The 17912-nt window shown below is 36.9% G+C and overlaps 1 protein-coding gene and 1 pseudogene across 1 annotated transcript; both read right to left on the bottom strand.

Moving 5' to 3' along the window:
* Positions 1-1441: 1441 nt before the first annotated feature.
* LOC132983424 (14-3-3 protein beta/alpha-1-like) lies at positions 1442-12727 on the bottom strand. Its single transcript, XM_061049716.1, has 6 exons — positions 12577-12727; positions 9922-10233; positions 6103-6226; positions 4082-4245; positions 3769-3864; positions 1442-2304 (listed from the first exon to the last, which is right to left on the bottom strand). Exons 2-6 carry the CDS (start codon positions 10222-10224, stop codon positions 2248-2250), a joined length of 744 nt encoding a protein of 247 aa, XP_060905699.1. The 5' UTR covers positions 10225-10233; positions 12577-12727; the 3' UTR covers positions 1442-2247.
* Positions 12728-15260: 2533 nt separating this feature from the next.
* LOC132983423 (zinc finger protein 706-like) lies at positions 15261-17852 on the bottom strand (annotated as a pseudogene).
* Positions 17853-17912: the final 60 nt, after the last annotated feature.

Raw genomic sequence — 17912 nt, 5'->3', positions numbered from 1 at the left:
TAGAATATAATTACTTTATTGATCCCAAATAGGTTGTCCAAACACACAATATGAGCAAATAACACAATATAATATTAAATACAAAGCAAAACTAAGAATGGGAATATATACAACCAGGATTTAATTAGTTTATTTTATTTATTTATTATTAGGATTTTATTAGTTTGATTAGTATGCGTATATGATATTTACAGTCTATGGCAGGGGTGGGCAACTGGCGTCCCCCATCAACCCTCAACGTGGCCCTCAGGTCAATTTTTACATATCAATTAATTGGAAACATGAAGAAAACATGACAAAATCTGCCATGAAATCATGAAAACCAGAAATATGTCCATAATAATATTTGATCACTGGTATATGTTGAGTTAAATTTGAGACATAATCATTTTTGTATCCTACAATTTGGTCCTCTGGCAGTGAGAATTGAATGAACGTGGCCCTGGCTGTGACCAAAGTTGCCCATCCCTGGTCTATGGTATAGGCTCACACAGGCCTATAACCATGTCTTTGACTGTTCAATATTCTTAATTTAGAATCATCTGAAGATATTTATGAATCAAAATCTTTGACAGGGTAACAAATGTTTCAGTACATTCAATTATCCTGACACCCACCTTGGATTAAATGAAGGTGGATGCAGCTGGGACCTTTGCAGCTGCTGAGTCATTTCTAATAATTAGGGTAAATCGCTTTCATCTAACATTGATTCATCCAACAGTAATAAGGTCTTCATTAGTAATAGTAGAGAGAAAAGGGTAATGCTGTCCAATCAAATGCCTGTTCCTAAATTCTCGACCCCATTGTTCTGCTTTGGAAGTCTTGCAGATTTTAGTCAGGCCTGGAAAATGTCTACATAATAAAGTCATGTAGTATGATCCTTATTTTTTCTAAGGAAACGTCACCATATTCTCCACTCCTGTGTCTGTGTTGAGCTGTCATCGTGCTTCTACATTTTATCCCCCCTTCTTCACCAGGCAAGGCAGATGGTAACGACCTGAAGAATCTGGCTCCACTTTCTGAAGTTTCTCTCTTCAAGAGGCAACATTTTACTCGCCACTGCGGTTGAAGGGTTTCCTTACGGTTGAATTGTTTGATCTTTGAAAATAATATTTGACGTGGCATGATCCAGGTCTGCCTTACATGAAAGGACCTTAAACATTTTTTTTCTGAATGAAACTGGACTGACAATAGATAGGACTTCTGTGGGTTTCTCTGCTTCTGGCCTCCAATTTAGAGCCTTTACATTTATTTTAGTGATTCATAGAACAGATTGGCTTAATTATAATGGTTGCTGGATTTCACCATCCTATTTTCATCAAAACAAACTGGTTTAGGACGCATCTTATTTGTGAAATACTGATTACCATGGACAGTATTTACAACCCAAAAAGCTTCAAGGCTGTTGCATCAGTGTATTCATTTAAAAAGGACAAGTGGAAACTTTTAAATTATCTTTTATTTCTCTTGCGTCAAATTACATGTATTCCCCCAAATAGCAGTTATGTTTGGGTGTATGAAAATTCAAAAAAGAAAGAAAAAAAACCCATTAACAAGGCTAGCCAGCTGACAACAACCTTCCTTACATCAATACAGACTACTTCTTACCAACATGCAGTTTAGGCAAGTATTGAAAGAAACATTAGAATAAAAGACAAAACCAATAAAAATCTTAATTCGAAAAAGCAGTAACTAGATAAGCACATGTTCTTTTTACTGCTGTGCTCATTAAAACATCAACAATACCAAGCTCGTGTGCTCTTTTGTTCTTCAAAGTTATCTATACCTCGTAAATCATACATAGAAATACAAAAGCAAGTCACCCAAAAGGAAAACAAATAAGAGTAAAAAGCTGAGAAAATGACAGTAAATGGAATGTAACCTTTGTGTACCAACAAAACCTTGCCTTTTCGTCTCCAGCAGTCCCCATTACACTTCTCGTCTTTACCTTCAGTGTCTTTCCTCTTGCAAAGAACAAACCAAAACAGCTACTGTCTCATACTGCGGAGGAGCTAGCCCCACCCCCCACCCCCACCACATTCCCCATCCCCTTTCCCGACTGTTACTATAAAAGATGGAATAGTAAAACGATATAGGAGTGAGGTGAGTGTTAAAAGAACTAAACAGAAAATAGATGGAGAGAGTTGGACGACAAAGATGATTAATGAGGTGGTCTCATGTTGATGATCATGATAAGAGTTGAGCTGGATTGATGGCAGGTAGACGGGGATGACTATGGGGACTGGCTCAATCTCTGGGCTCCTCTGCATCATCTGCATCAACCTGGTTGTCAGAGGTCCACAGCTACGGAAAGAAAGGAGGATTTATCAGCATCAAGAGAAGCAGCAAGCGGGAGAAGAACAAGACTGTCAAACTGAGCTGAGCAACACCCAATCCTGAAGCTTTTCACATTTTCATTTGAATGGAAAGTTAAGTATTGTGCACACTCCACAGTGACCAGAAACATAACACCTCTTCTTCATTAACAAATATGGAATACTTAATAACTGCTATGCATTATATGCATAATGACATGGGGTCTGTTGTACGTTTCTGTTTAAGCTGACCATACACATATCAGAGTAATACATTTGGGGAGTGGTGGCAAAGGTGTTACTTGTTAGCGACTATATTTAAGGGCCTGGTTCTACAAAAATCTTACAAACTAGCACAATTTAAGCAGATTAACTATTGTGTTGTAATCTTCATGTGATGATTCCATTAAACATCGTGTGACATTTATCAGAACACATTTATTACTTGCCTGTGATTTTTTTCTACTGATCTTTTTTAAAGAATGTGAACAGAATTTAGTTTTGATAGTAAAAACAGTGGCCCTTTTACTGTAAACATTATGAGGATTTAGGGCCGGGCAATTAATCATATCTTTAGCCGAATGATGACACACAATGTATATATCTCAATAATTGTTCTAAGTCAAATCCACAATGGACAAATGTCAAATAGGCTCTTTTATAAGCAGCCTGCTGCACAATGAAAATACATGAAAAGACACAAAAATACTCATTCAAAAATAAAAAGACACTCAGATGTATGTTTTGTTAGAAGAGGGACAGACAGAGGATAAATAGGAAAACTGGGGGCTGTACAGTAGAAGATTATCAAGTTATTCAAACACAACATCAACTATGTTTACATAAACATTCTTACCCTATATCTCTTTTGAAATTGTATTAATATATCTTAAAAAACAAATGTATAGCCCATCCCTGTAAAGGTTTGTTATGTTAGTATCTTGTTTCTGGATAAGATTTATACATGTTTTAATATGATTTATGAACCCTGAACGACACATTAGTCCCCCCTACTGACCAAATGCTGTATATTTATAGCATAAGGAGTATGACTGAATTTGTAGTTCTCTAATTGAACACAAGGTTTAGACATTAAAGCAAAGAATAATAAAAAAAGATAAACCTGGCCAAAGTAAGGGTTATGAAAATCTGGCCCTGCAATTACAAACTGAAAGCAGTCTTTGAAACTGTTTTTAACCCTACCACCATCTTTTTGTGTTCAGAGTACTGGTGCTTCAAGAACATGATGTCAGGTGTAAACTTTCAAAGAACAGCTGCAATTGTCTACTACGCTGCAATGAAGGTTAGATTTAATTATTAGTCAATTACCAAAAGTTTCATTGCAAAAATTTAACAACCACATCATCTAAAAAAATAAACACACACACACACACATATATATATATATATGGTCATTTGAGTTGGTAAATGTTTAAAAATCAAACAAACTTACTGTCAAGTTGTCTCTCAGCAGCTGCATGATTAGAGTACTGTCTTTGTACGAATCTTCACTCAGTGTGTCAAGTTCTGCAATGGCATCATCGAAAGCCTGTAGGATTCCAAACAAAGTGTTAGCAGCTGGAACATGATTGTGCACTCACTAAAGCGGACACATGAACTTAGAACATGTATGAGAAAGTTGGTGTGCAAAGGTTTTTTTTTAACATCTACTTAGTGTGATTGTATGCATTTTTTTTTATTAAAGTAAGAAGTTACATTTCTTTATAAGTATGACGAGTAGTGCAACAGGGTGTTAATGAGCTTACACTTTTTGCGAGCTGGCAGGCCTCTTCAGGAGAGTTGAGGATCTCGTAGTAGAAAACGGAATAATTCAGGGCGAGACCAAGACGGATTGGGTGCGTGGACTGCATATCCTGTTTGCTGATGTCGAAGGCCTTTTGGTAGGCATCCTTTGAGTCTTTGATGGTGTCTGAAAGAAGGAAAGGAGCATGAGAATTGTGGAATTTTAACATTATAGCATACAGGGAACATTTTCTCATTGCATTTTTTATTTGTTTATTCAGCGTAGAAAAACATCCGTCAAAGTTGAACAATTTGTTTTACAGTAGTTTCCATAAAGGCCACTTAAAAACTCAGGTCAGGTAAACTGAAATACTTTTATATTATTATTATTATTATTATTATTATATTATATTTTAGGAAAAGAACAAGATCAATCTGTTGAATTAAATAAATCTAACTACATTTTTATGGAAAGTATTGGCAAGACCATTTCCTGACCAGAATATTGCAAGGGTCTTAAGTTGTTCACTGTAATAGTACACTCCCCTGTATTGCTGAGTGAATAGATGATGTAAATGCTACCCCAAATTCAACACACAAGCCTCCATTTAGTTTCAAACATCCTGTGACCTTCACTTTTGGAATGGATGTAGAAAGAGATAAATGGGGAAGACATGCCAGTTAAGAAAATCATTGCATTACAATCTGTTCCACACAGTGGTTTTGAACTTTTGGTCCTTGCGAAGTGAACCACTGAACAAGGATGTGTCCACTTGATTATGCCTACCAGATGAACAGTAAATCATGACATAGAAGATATGATCTAGAGATACAACCTTGTGTCTGAGCTGCCACTAGGGGGTTAATCGGTAAAGAGACCAAGAATGAAATTGACAATAAAAAGGGAAAGATTCTGATCCAGATAGGTGCTTTGTATGTAAAAAGACATGAGCATGCTTATCTTAAAAAGGACAAAGCTACATGACCCCAAATAGCTCCCTCATCTTGTTGTTCAGAGAAAATATATTTTAATTACCGGTATGTGATCTGTTTCTCGTTATTACTCAATTATTAGATACGGGGTCAAATCTAATCTTCTATACATATGTGTGATTTGTTTTTAAAAGATTCACTTCTGCAGCACTTCTAAAATACATGTCAAGTGCTTTTCATCATCAGCACCAGCATGACTAGGGGGAGCTAAGTGAGACAATTGTGTGTGAAATTCAACACTTCTTTGTTTGGGAGGGGAGAACGTGCAAGCGAGGATGCTGTTCCCCACCCACAGGCGTCCAGATATGTCTAGCGTAGATCTGCATTAATTGCACTTTGCTAACTGGATTTAGTTTTGGGAAAATGTAAAATTCTGTGTCCTTAAGTTATCTTTAACTTGCTGCAGAAAACTGTTGACAGTCACACCAGGTGTTTTATTTTGTGCAGGAGCCCTCCTTAGCCCTTTTTCTCAAAAGTGCCCTTACTAAGAGTAGCAGTCATCACGTCTCTGCACATTCATATTGATTCCGCAAAGGCTAAAAAAAAATTGGTGTGCGAGTCTGTGATTCACGTTGCATTTGGGCGCTACGGCAGCACGACACAGCAGGCGCTCTACATACTGTACACACAGTGCTGTGCTTCCCTGTAGTCTGCTGATACCATCTTGTCTCTATAACGTCTCTGTTACTAGCTCCAAAGACAGTAAAGAAGGGGGATAACTTCACTTTGTCCCCCCCCCCCGTTACGCCTCTGCGACATTCAGATTGAAGACAAAACGTCACAGGGTAGTAAATACCGCAGCTTGAAATGGCAGTCTCAATAGGGCATATTAGGCTGATGTAATCAGCACTGAGGAGGCACTGCCAGAAAGCATTTGCCGTACTTAAGTGTTCATTTAATAGGATCTTTCTTAATCTTATTTGGTCAGGCTAGGAGTTGTAGATGTTCATCCTACATGCCAGTTTTCAAGATGCAGAACACACACACTTAAATAATGAAAATTCAACAAACCTGTATCACAAACAGAAAAAGGACGTTTCATGTAGCTTACCTTTCTTGTCATCTCCTGAAGCCACCTCAGCCAAATAGCGGAAATAATCTCCTTTCATTTTCAAATAAAAGACTTTACTTTCAGGAGCAGTGGCTTTAGGAATGAGAAAGGTGTCCAAGAGGTTCTGTGACAGAAAACAAACAATAGACAAAGCAGAATATTAGAACAGATTTAAAAGATATTCAGTACAACACATCCTGTACAATGTATGCAACTTCTTGTTCTCCAACTGGATCCAGATGACTTTGAAATTGACCAACTCATTTATACACTTATTTTGAACCAGTACATAAAGTAGAGTACAATAGAAAACTAAAAAAGTACAACAACAACTATATTAAAAAAAGACTTCACTCAGATCTCAATGTGAAATTCTCCAAGGCAACACAAACTAGTCAGTACCTGTTCAAAAAGGAGTGTGTCTGTATTTATTGCTTATTCAGTGTATGAGTATTTTATTAGTATTTATATTTCCACAAACTGATGCAGTAAAAGAAATGACATCCATCTGCATTCGAAAAGTCAATAATTAAACAAAAAAAGACAAATGGGATCTGAATAAAACAGTGTTAGACTGATTTACTGACAAAAAGTGATTATTGATATTAGAAGGCTTGAGTATACACGTTTTCACAACATACAAGGCTGCCCTACACTTGCTGACCCTGCGCACTGTAACCAAGCTTAATAAGTACACCTGCTGCGCTTCGGCTCAGACTGCAATCCAACCACCTACTTTCCACATATGCATTACCGCCACAACGTTTGGGCAAGTGGCTCAGGCTGTTTCGAATTGATTGCATCATTTTAAGCAGAATTTATTTTGCCTTTTTTCTGAAGCAAAACTTTGCTGTCTCTGGTGTCAAAACACAAACTGTTTATCAAATTTAAATGTTTATGAAAGGAATTGTAACATGACGTATCAACCTGTATTTTACTACCCCTTTCCTACTGCTAAACAACTACCGGTATTCCATATGTACAGCAATCACAACTTATAATACAATCCAAATATCTACAAGGTGCCAAAAACAGAAAACCTGTTCAAAATATCTTTGTAAAATGTATTTTATAGGGTAAAGGCTGTGCCTGGTTTGGGCACCATATTCAGACAAATCGTTTCCTTAGGTTGAGCTTTCTCTCAAAATTATAACCTCCTCTCTGTCAGAGGAAATAATGTGTAGCCTTCACTAATTTGCTGACCTCACAAGAGGAGTGCTTGTTTTTTCAACACATTTAAATATACTGCTTAGCCATCATTTGAAAGCAACATTTTTTTTTAACCGACCTAAATGAGGGTAGAGACAAGCTGGCTACCTCAAATAGCCACAAGGCTTCAGCCTGGGAGTTTTCAAGGAGCTATATCACAGATGCTTCAGAGACCACTGAACGGGGGTGGATCTGTTTGGATGGTGTATAACAACTAACAGCTTGGGGGAGGAGTAAGGGACTGGCTGGACAGGAGAAGTGAGATTGGTAAATGGTAGAGGAGGACAGACAGAAGGGAGAGAGAGGATGGTAGTACCGATGAAAGATGGTGGGGGGTGGAGAAGAGAAGAGAGAACCATGCTGCTGAACTCCTGATGAGCTCTTGCTAAGTAAGTAGGTCACTCACACAGCCCAGCCAAGCCCTATACGACATAAGCAAGCACAACTAGCTGAAAGTGTAATTCCACTATAAAATATTGATTCATCAAAGCATTGCAATATATTTTTACCCAATTCAAAATTGATTCAGAAAATCAATTGTATTGTCAAAAACTAAGGCATGTTCTAAGCCTAATAATAGTCGCACTATTTAAAAAAAAAGTCAGTGTACATGCACTTTACTCCCCCCCATGTCATTATTGTACAGCACAGTTATTTTTTTTTTTACGCCTGTGCTGTAAACTCAGCTCAGGCACAGAGATCAGCACTGTACTTTAACGGTCAAGGCAACGGAAAAACACATTTTGGAGTCGGTCTGTTCTAAACTTACAAACAATGTTGAGATTAAAATGTAACTAATATCGAAAGGTAACTGTAATGAATTATCCAAGTATTTCAGTCATCTTTGTGTATTATTGAATCAAAGTAGAATCCAATCTACATCAGATCGATCAAGAACAAAGAGCCAATTGAATTGTGAGGTTCTTGAGAATACCCAGCCCAAAAGAATATCATGCATATCAGAAGGTAAGGTAGTTTGAAACTAGTCACACGAACATCACCAATATGTGATGGAGAGCCTATGTTTTCTTAGATAGAAAATAGAGGCTAAAAATCAATGTAAACAGGGCATATGAGCTGACTACTGCTTTACAGCTCTTATAAATAAAAAAACACATAACTGTTCCTTTCACTGCATTAATGCTGACTGGGTGATGCAGTGTGCTCTTCACTTTGAGCCTCTCCCCTCTATCCTGAACTTCACTTAAGACAACATACTAAATGAAAGTTAAATGAAGAACCAGCCTATTTCTATATATATATATATATATATATACAATTTTCAGCATTTTTTACCTTGTTTTTTATTACCATTACATTGCCATATTACCATTTATGCAGGTGTGTGGATGTTGGACTATCTAAGCAATAGTTAACTGAACTGACCTCCATACCTCTACAAACTGCTGCAACTGTTTTTGGTACATGTTTATTAGTCTACTTATGTTCTTGCACCATCTCCCACTATTATGTGCAATAAAATGAATACCATAGAGGAAGAACTGTCAAAGGATATGCTCTGTAATCCCATTTAGATCCATGCATGCCCCTCTCAGGGAAAGCCGACTTCCCTTCACATCATTAAGTAAGGCCATCGAGAACAGGAATAAACACATTTTGGACACGGTGGACACCTCTTACGAACTACTTAGTTGTATGTATATTATACATATCCCTGTTGTACAACCTCCTCCTCTGCCCTCTTTAGTGTCATCCCTCTCTATTTTGGTCTCCATACAGCTGAAGTGAAGGTCAGCAAGCCAGATCACTGGTGGCTCAGCTCCTGTCATTATAGGATTAGGGCCTGGTGAGTCACCGGGCAGATAAGGCACAGGCTGAGTGAGGAGAAAATAGTAGACGTCTGTTCTAAAGAGACAAATGTTCTGTCTAGTCTTTACTTATCAGTGCATAATGAACACCGGCGCCTTCAATTTAAGTTGTCAATGTTTTGTTTTTTTTTCCATTTGAAAAGAAGTTTCTTATGTTTTAAAAAGCCAAGCCTCAATGATTCTGTTTCTGACACTACAGTATTCATTTTACCTACTAAATAAATAAATCATTTAAATTCAGATGGAATGATAAATGATCAAATTTACCTTCAAAATGTAAACTGAATGAGCTGCGGAAGAATGAGCTGCATTTTTGTTCATTAAAATGATTGGAACAAAATAAAGAGAATCCAAACATTAATGAGCCAAAATGTCCACAAATGATTCGCTTAGAAACTAGAAAAATCTAAATCATAGCTATGAAGTGGATGAGCTAAAAATCCAACTTTCACATACATTCAAAGAGTAATTGAAAGAATTTAATCGAGTTGATCATTTCTCCAGAGTCGAGATGCCAGTGTACACAGTGAGTGATGTTTCATTTCAACACACACACTGATGAAGACCTAATGTATACTTTTCTTCACTGTTTCAGGAGCACTAAACAGAAAACTTCTCAACCTCGATATTCGTTTTATTCTTTCCATAACAGTCCTTTCAGGTCTTTACAAGGTTGCAGTGAACCTTACCGATGGATACCTTTGTCTAATGAGATCAATGTATTACTTAAACAGGTAAATAATGAGACAATTCTGATTTTATCACAATATATCATTCTCACCAGCACATCCCCACAGATGTCTCTCAGCTCCTTCTCGATCTTTTCCCGGTACTCTTTGGCCATGGCCTGCTTCCTCTCACTGCCATCCGCCTTTTGCTCAATGCTGGACACCACGCGCCATGAGGAGCGACGGGCACCCACCACATTCTTATACGCCACTGACAGCAGGTTACGCTCCTCATTTGACAGCTGTTCGCTCTCTTCTGTTACTTTTTTCATCGCGGCAGCCATGTCATCATAGCGTTCAGCCTGCTCGGCCAGTTTGGCCCTTTGCACAAGTTCCTTCTGGGGTGCCTCGCTCATGGCTGCTCACTGGGTAAAGGAAAGCACAGGGGACAAGAGGACATCTTAAGGTCAGTAAAAATGAAAGTCACAGAAGGATATATTTGTTATTAGAAACAGTCTATTTATAACAACTACCTATCACAAACAAGTGGGACAAAAGAATGCAAAACATATAATTCCAAGAGCAATAAGAACACAAATTAGTGTCTGTGAAGAATTAGGCAATAACATTCAAATCTGTATTTGCTCTTGAATGAATTCTTCCAAGACTTCTGTAGACACTCCCAAGTAGCTACCACACTACTAGCTAAACAGGTTAAACGAAAGCTGTGGTTTATGATGCAACGGCTGCTCTGGACGCTTGATAGAATCTTTAGGAAGTATTTGTACAAGCAAACACGGATGTACAACATAGCAGTTCAAGACTATGGGAGTGAAAACAGGTAAACGGACAGACCATCAACTATATACAGCAATGTTTTTAAAGATTCATAAGGTAATTTTATATACTCAAACTTTGAAATTGAGCTTTGTTTATAAATAAGAACGTGTCCTAATTTATTATTACAAGTCACATAAAAACAACCGGCCCGGCTAATGAACAATTTAGTCTGACCGGCTATAGAAATACTACCAAGTTACTAAGCAGTGTTGTATGCTACTGTTACTAAGGTAAGATGCCAGCAGACAACTGTAAAGGCAGTTTGTGTTGACTTGACACAAATACACCAATAAACACAAATTCTTTACACTAGATCAATTACCTGCATCCGAGTGACCCAGTCCAAATAGCCAGCAGGCTTTCAAAAAAATCAATAACTTTTTTTCCGTTACAGAGTGCATGTAATGTGCTGTGTTTCAATGTGTCCAAAGATACAAAACTACACCAATTTCTAATGCAGTTAGCACTCTTATATTGCATTAAACAGTTCATTGTATCTAAAAAAAATAAGGAAATGAAACCCTCTTCTTCACCAAACTACCTTACATAATTTTGTTTTACTATTTAAAGATACAAGCAAGTTTGTTAAAATAAGTTTTGTTGCATGTACACCAAGGCATGAATCACTTTCTGTTGAAAAGACACAGAAGTGTTGAAGAATTTAGTTTATTTTTTTTTTGCATGGCTTGAAGAACTCACACCACCACACTCAATGTTAAAAAAATGTCCAAATTCTGAAATGAAAAGCAAAATTGAAGGATTTTTTTCCCCCCAGTTCAGCAAAGAGAGAAAAGGTGAGTAACCAATAGATATGATGCAACATAAACTGGGTGTGTGCACATGTGATTCAATAAATAATTACGACACAAAACAGTAGATTCAGTGTTAACTAGAGCCAAGGGTTAATGGGAAAGACTGTCCGCTCAAATACGGCATGTAGGCCTACTGGCCACGTTTAGTTAGAGTTAAAAATAAAGATTTTTTTTTTTTTAATTCCAGTGCAAATGCTGATATTGCCTCTCTTGTGGACGTGCATAAAAGGCGCATGAACACCATAAATACACACCCATTCAAACACACAACCACACACACACACACACACTAAACACCACACCCATTCCTGTACCTGTGGCTCACCCCAAAAAAAGACGAAATTAAAGTAGAAATTCAAGCACTTTGATTTGATTATTGCCTGTATATTTTCCCTAATGGGTGCAAAGTCGCTTCAATTTAATTCAGGTGCTTAATTATAATGAGAAACACCTTTTGGAGGAGATAAAAGAGACCGCTACACTACAGGCCTCATGACCAGTTTCCAGTGTGGCGCCGAGTACTTCCTGAAGAAGCATTTCAAGCCGGACAGCTTTTTAAAAACTTGGATAATAGGCGTTATAAATAACCTGTTTTTTTTTTTTTTTACTACAATTTGCACATATAACATAATCTTTCAATCTTCTGTGTTTAAGTGGAAACATTAAAAGCTTTGCTGGTTAGATAAGCCTTACACGGAGCAGGAGGCTACATCTGGTTGCAGATATTATAAAGAATCACACCTTTCACTAGCCTCGTTGTTTAAAGGTTAAGGTTAATGCACAACACGCCATCTCGACGTCGTGAATAAATCCTAACAATTGCATTTTAATGTCAACACGTTCAAAGATTTGGAGCCAAATGATAAGCAGCTCTCCTGACACGCCTTCCCCGTGTGATGTTCCATTTTGAGCCCAGCCATTAGACACATCCCAAACTGCAGCTAAGCTAACCATTGTTCTTCGATACGATGACTGTCGCCGCAATTTACAGCCTCGCAGACAACTGTGGACAAATGCACTTCCATCAAAACCGTCGCGTACGATAACGCGGAAGACTTAGCGATAAATTGCGCGAACGTACAAGTGCAGTTTTAAAAGGTGTAAGCGATTTCATACCTGAGTACTGGCAGATAGCAGTGATGAAGTACCAAGCTACAGCTGATTCTCTCAGCCCCTCTGTCTGAATGCCCGTCCACGGGGTTTCCCTCCAATCACAGGAGTCCAAGGCAGTTCCAGAGCAGGAGGCGCTGACGTCAAACGTTACCAAGGCAACCGATCGGGCGACATAGTGGGAGTTGTAGTTTTCCCCCCGATTACAATTTCTTCAACGTCCATCCGTCAGTTCTTAATGTCGTCAATAAAAGTACAATTAGGATACTTTTTTAAAATGCTATCAAAACTTTCTTTCTCCTAATTTAAATTCAATTCAATTCAATTCAAAAAACTTTATTTGTCCCCGTGGGGCAATTCAAAGGCACACAGAGCAGTAAATTAACAACAGTGCAAGTACGAAACATTTTAACCTAAATATAAAGTGTCAATTTAAATACAACTTAAAGCTTAGACTTAACTTAAAAATACAACATATAAAGGAATAGATATAAGTGGACAGTGATCGGACTAACAGATGTAAACAGATGTAACCAGAACTATGTGCAGAAGTGACCAGATGTAAACAGAACTATGTGCAGTAAACAAGAAATACATATATATATATATATATATATATACAGAGCTATGTGCAAGTAGGCAAAATACTAAATACTAAATGATAAGTTATAAGGTGCATGTTGAATAATGGAACAACAGAACTAATATAAACAATATAACTGTAAAGGTAAAAATCAGATAAATAAAGTGACCGTAGTGCAATGATGGATAAGAAACATAAGGAATAAGTAACCAGAACTGTATGAATACTGATATAAAATGGATAGAATAAAGTGATATAGTGCATGAGACACAGATTATTTAAATTGATTTCACTGACGACCCGTTGAGCATTACAGGTAGGCAAAACAGCACATAGTTACTAACACTTAAAGGAACTCTAAAGGTTGGATGGCACACATTAAACTCAAGCTGTGACACAGATCTATGGAATGGAAATAGTATTTGGGTCATATTTTCTCTAGGGATCACCAACATCCTCTGCTGCCAGAGTAATATATCTTTAACAAACTAGAAAACAGCAAAAACAAAATTGTGTCTGGACGGCATTTATTTGTTTTTGAAACTGACACCAGCATGTTTTAAAACAAGTAGATCACATGGCACAGTGATGAAGTATATGTTGCTTAATATAGAGACTACTATTTCAGCATTCTGATTGGTTTAAAGGGGAAATAGTGAATCTATTTTGGACCCATCACATGTTTCCCCCTCAGGGCCGAGATTTCAATCTTGTAACCTATTTAAGAATTTGTGGCAGTATGCAAAAGTGTCAAAAAATGCTTCTTTTGTGTTTGCATGTTACCAAAACAGAGGGGTTTCACATGGAAGGGGGGGATGTAAGCTGAGTAGGGTTTAAGCTGTTTAACCAGTTAGATGAGTTTCACTTATTATAAACAACCAAGATTGAGAACACACATGGTCCCATGCAAACGGTTTACTATTTAGTTCAAGAATTTTCACGGCAACACTCTGATATTTATCAGTTGAGCGACTTTGAACTTGTAATTTAATAAATGTAGTTTAAAATATAATTGATGTGCTGTATTAGTAGAGTATAGACCTTTACCAACTAGGAAGAGTGACATTAAGTTATTCTTCTCCAAATGATTAAACATCAAATTATGAATTTGTTCAAATGAGCAAGGCGAGGGTACAAAACATTTATGACACCAGCTGGAGGTTTGGAGTTTGAAATAAATGTTTACCAGGCAGGTGCTCCAATCAAAAACATGTTTTAATGCATTATTTGAAATGTAAATAGGATGTACTAACCCCTAACCCTGGGATGGAACGAGATCCATGTGGGACTAAGAGTGAAGCTTTTAAAAGCTTAAAAATACCTTAATACTAAATCACAAGATGCAGCTGTTTATTTATGGATAAACAGAAGGATATGCATCGCAAAGTTTTAGAATTTTAACCTTGATCCTATAGGCACAAAAACTCACACCAAGTAACCATGAGAAACTATCAGCAGAGGAAAACATTTTTTCATTTTTTATTTGTTTTACTCTGCCATGTGATCACCTGGCTTGGGAATGTGTTGCAGGTACTTTGATTATTCCTCACTATGGTTAGCTATATTATTATTCGTTTTGTATCTTAATAGTCAGTTTTAATACAATAAGTCTCAGGGTTTTCATATATTTTATCCAATACGCCATAGAGCCACTATACACTGTCACTTTTCTTTGGCTTTTGGCAGATATAAGGGACTTCAAAATGCTCCACTCACGATTTAATAATGCTGTAATTGATTACACATACAAAACTATAAAAAAAAAGATAGAAAAAAACTAAATCAAGCCCTCAAATCTGAACTTTAAAGACCAAAATACCACAATCCAGAAATTGAATTATTTGATAATTAAATAAAAAATGCAACACATCAGAGACTTCTTCAGCAGTCTGTCTGCGGAGGGGTCTCCCTTTGAAACAATGAGTGGTGCAGTAATGTTATTTGTGGTATGCTAGTGAGTTCGACGATTAAGAAATAACTACCCACTTGTGAATTGGCATTACGCTTCTAACCTTTTAGGTTGTGGGAGCTCAAAACACCAGACAACGATGACAGATACATAAACAAAAACAATATACAGAAATGAGGAAAACAGACCATAGGAAAGTTTGTTTTTACAAAAGTAAAACCTTTATTGGGGCTTTACAGATCATGATATTGACAAAGATATAATTATACAAAAGTAAAAACATGGCTGGTTGTCAGTCCAGACTTTAGCACAGTGATAAAATGTGTGTGTGCTTAATAATAAGTAGGTTCAAGTGTACTGAAAATAGATTTATAAATGAATTCTCTTATACTGTTGGCATGCTGTTATTATAGACTAATACAGAAGTAAAAAAAACACTAAAGCTAACTTACAGTGTCATGTCACCATGACGAGATGCATCTCCACTAGAGATCCTTTTCAAATATACCAATGAGATGTCAGGTTACACAGAAAAGTACAAAAGATGTGAAGTCATTCATTATCAAACACTTATCATTTATAACAAATAACACAGAACAATGTTACGTACTTCTCATAGCAATGACACACTGGGAGGATGGAAGTAGTGTAATCATGAATAACATCAAGTGCAAACTCGTATCATCACCTTCTGCCGCTCTTCAGACCTAATCTTACAGGAAAAAATCATAAATGTTGAATTCAAGTTTCTCTATGAGAAATTGTGTCATGGAGGGGTTTGATGTGAGGAGACATTATTGACCAATCTTTTACAACTCTGCTGAATGTGACTAACTTAAAGAGTGGACTTGAACTACAAACCATTCATAAAATTCAGAGGGGAAATCCAATCAACAATTTAAGTACCCGTGTATATATAATATCCTACAAATAAGCAAAAACTACAGATTAAAAATAACAATTATTGAGGAAAGGTAAAATATCAGTGCAGATTAAGATTGAATCTGAATCTACTCAAATGATGGTGATGAAATGTTATATCACATTATGAAGACCAGGGTTAATACACTCTTTTAATGGCCCTGCTGTAAACGTCATATAAACCAATTCGTCTTCTAAATTCATAGCTTGTCACGTGTAGGAGCCCTGAGATTGTTTTTAATATGAGAAGCAATCAGTAAGGTAGTTTTGTAAGCTCTACATTTCAAAATGATCAGATAAAAATATTGCATACCATCAAAGGTGAAATCGACTTTTAGCACAAACCAAGACAGCTGTTAGTTGCAGTTCAGAATAGGCATCAAAGAAAATTATCACAAGTAAGGAAAGTTTAAAAAAATACAATCTGGAAAAAAGAAGAGCAGACATACAGGTGTTGTCCCTGCAGAAAACAGACATGTATTAATTACCAAAACAGGCAGCACGAAAATGAAATAAAACAACACTTTGGATATATAATCAGAATCATTGTAAAATGTTAAAGACTGTGTGGAATCAGAGTCTGTTACGCCTCTACACCGATCAACTCTGGTGGCATTGGGGACTTTGGATGCTTGATTTCAAAGTGCTGCTTAAAGGTCTTCGGGTCAGGCGTTTGTGTCTGAGGAAATGTCAAAAAGAAAAAAAAAACAGTTCAATTAGAAATTATGAATGAACAAATAGAACATTAGAAGCATTAAAATGGAAAAAGGAGAAAGAAAAAAAAAAGTTTGCATATCATCTCATATCTGTCCCGACTCCTGTATGGAACATCGTCACTGTGAACACAAGACTGTCCGATGTACACTAACATGTGGCATCATCATGAAATCAATTCATTTTTGGATATTAGTTTCTCACAGCAGGGAGAAAAACATCCATGTGAAGTGAGCTGATTCATTCCAAACAATGGCTGAATCAAACAGTCTCTTCTATTCTTTTTTAAGGCCCTTTATTGATAGCAATGTCATTTATCTCAGTAACAAAAAAAGGCATGGGGCTTCTATGCCCGCTCCACACCAGTTTCATCCTTACGTCATAGTTAAATGAAACCGTAAAGGAAGAACTATCTGCTCTGCTTTTCTCCTATAAGCACATACCCGACACACAGTGCATGTGTGTATTAAAGCAGCCATAGCTGCTGCTCTTCTTGATGTCTGCTTGCTTTTTGGCATTCTTCTGCTGGGACTGGAACTTCTGGTGCCCACGGGCCATATCTGATGCTATACCTGAAGAAATTATACGGAACACTATTAAGAAGTGAATAACTAAACGACACCGTGAAACTAAAATCTAGCTTTAAAAAAGAAGAAGAAGGAAAGGATAAATTATTGAGGGACTGACAAAGGAACTAACTGGAAGCCCAAATAATAAAATATCAGTTGAGGCTTCAGAAGAATAAACCTAGGTGATTAACAATTTTGGAACAAATTGGATCAATGGACTTTAATTCGTGCACACAGCAGAGGATGAGTATTATCCTCTAGAAGTAGGTTAATTGCCACTTTTTGGGTCACAGGAAAAAAAAGGCAATCAAGTTCAAAATTTCCCCAAAGAAAAATCGGACTAGAGAACATAATGCTTGATGTAGGTCAGTTGATTGAGTTTATAGCTGCATGTGAACTTTGTATCTGACTGGAAGCGATGAGGAAACAACGAGCATTGTGATAATACTGAGTGTCTAATGAAAGAAGCAGAAGTTGCATTTCTCTCCACTTGCAACTAAAAATGAATCACTGGGTATTCTTTAAAAAAAAAAAAAAGTAACAATGAAAATGTTTTTAATTGATGTCAGATCAATGTTGTTCTCACATCCTTACCCTCGTCAACTTTTGCCTTCAATCAAATGTTTTAGAATAGACATGAACGTCT

This window comes from Labrus mixtus, chromosome 11 (assembly GCF_963584025.1).
Source record: "Labrus mixtus chromosome 11, fLabMix1.1, whole genome shotgun sequence".
Taxonomy (NCBI): domain Eukaryota; kingdom Metazoa; phylum Chordata; class Actinopteri; order Labriformes; family Labridae; genus Labrus; species Labrus mixtus.
Note: the sequence above shows the minus strand (reverse complement) of the source record. Positions and strands in the feature narration are given on the sequence as shown.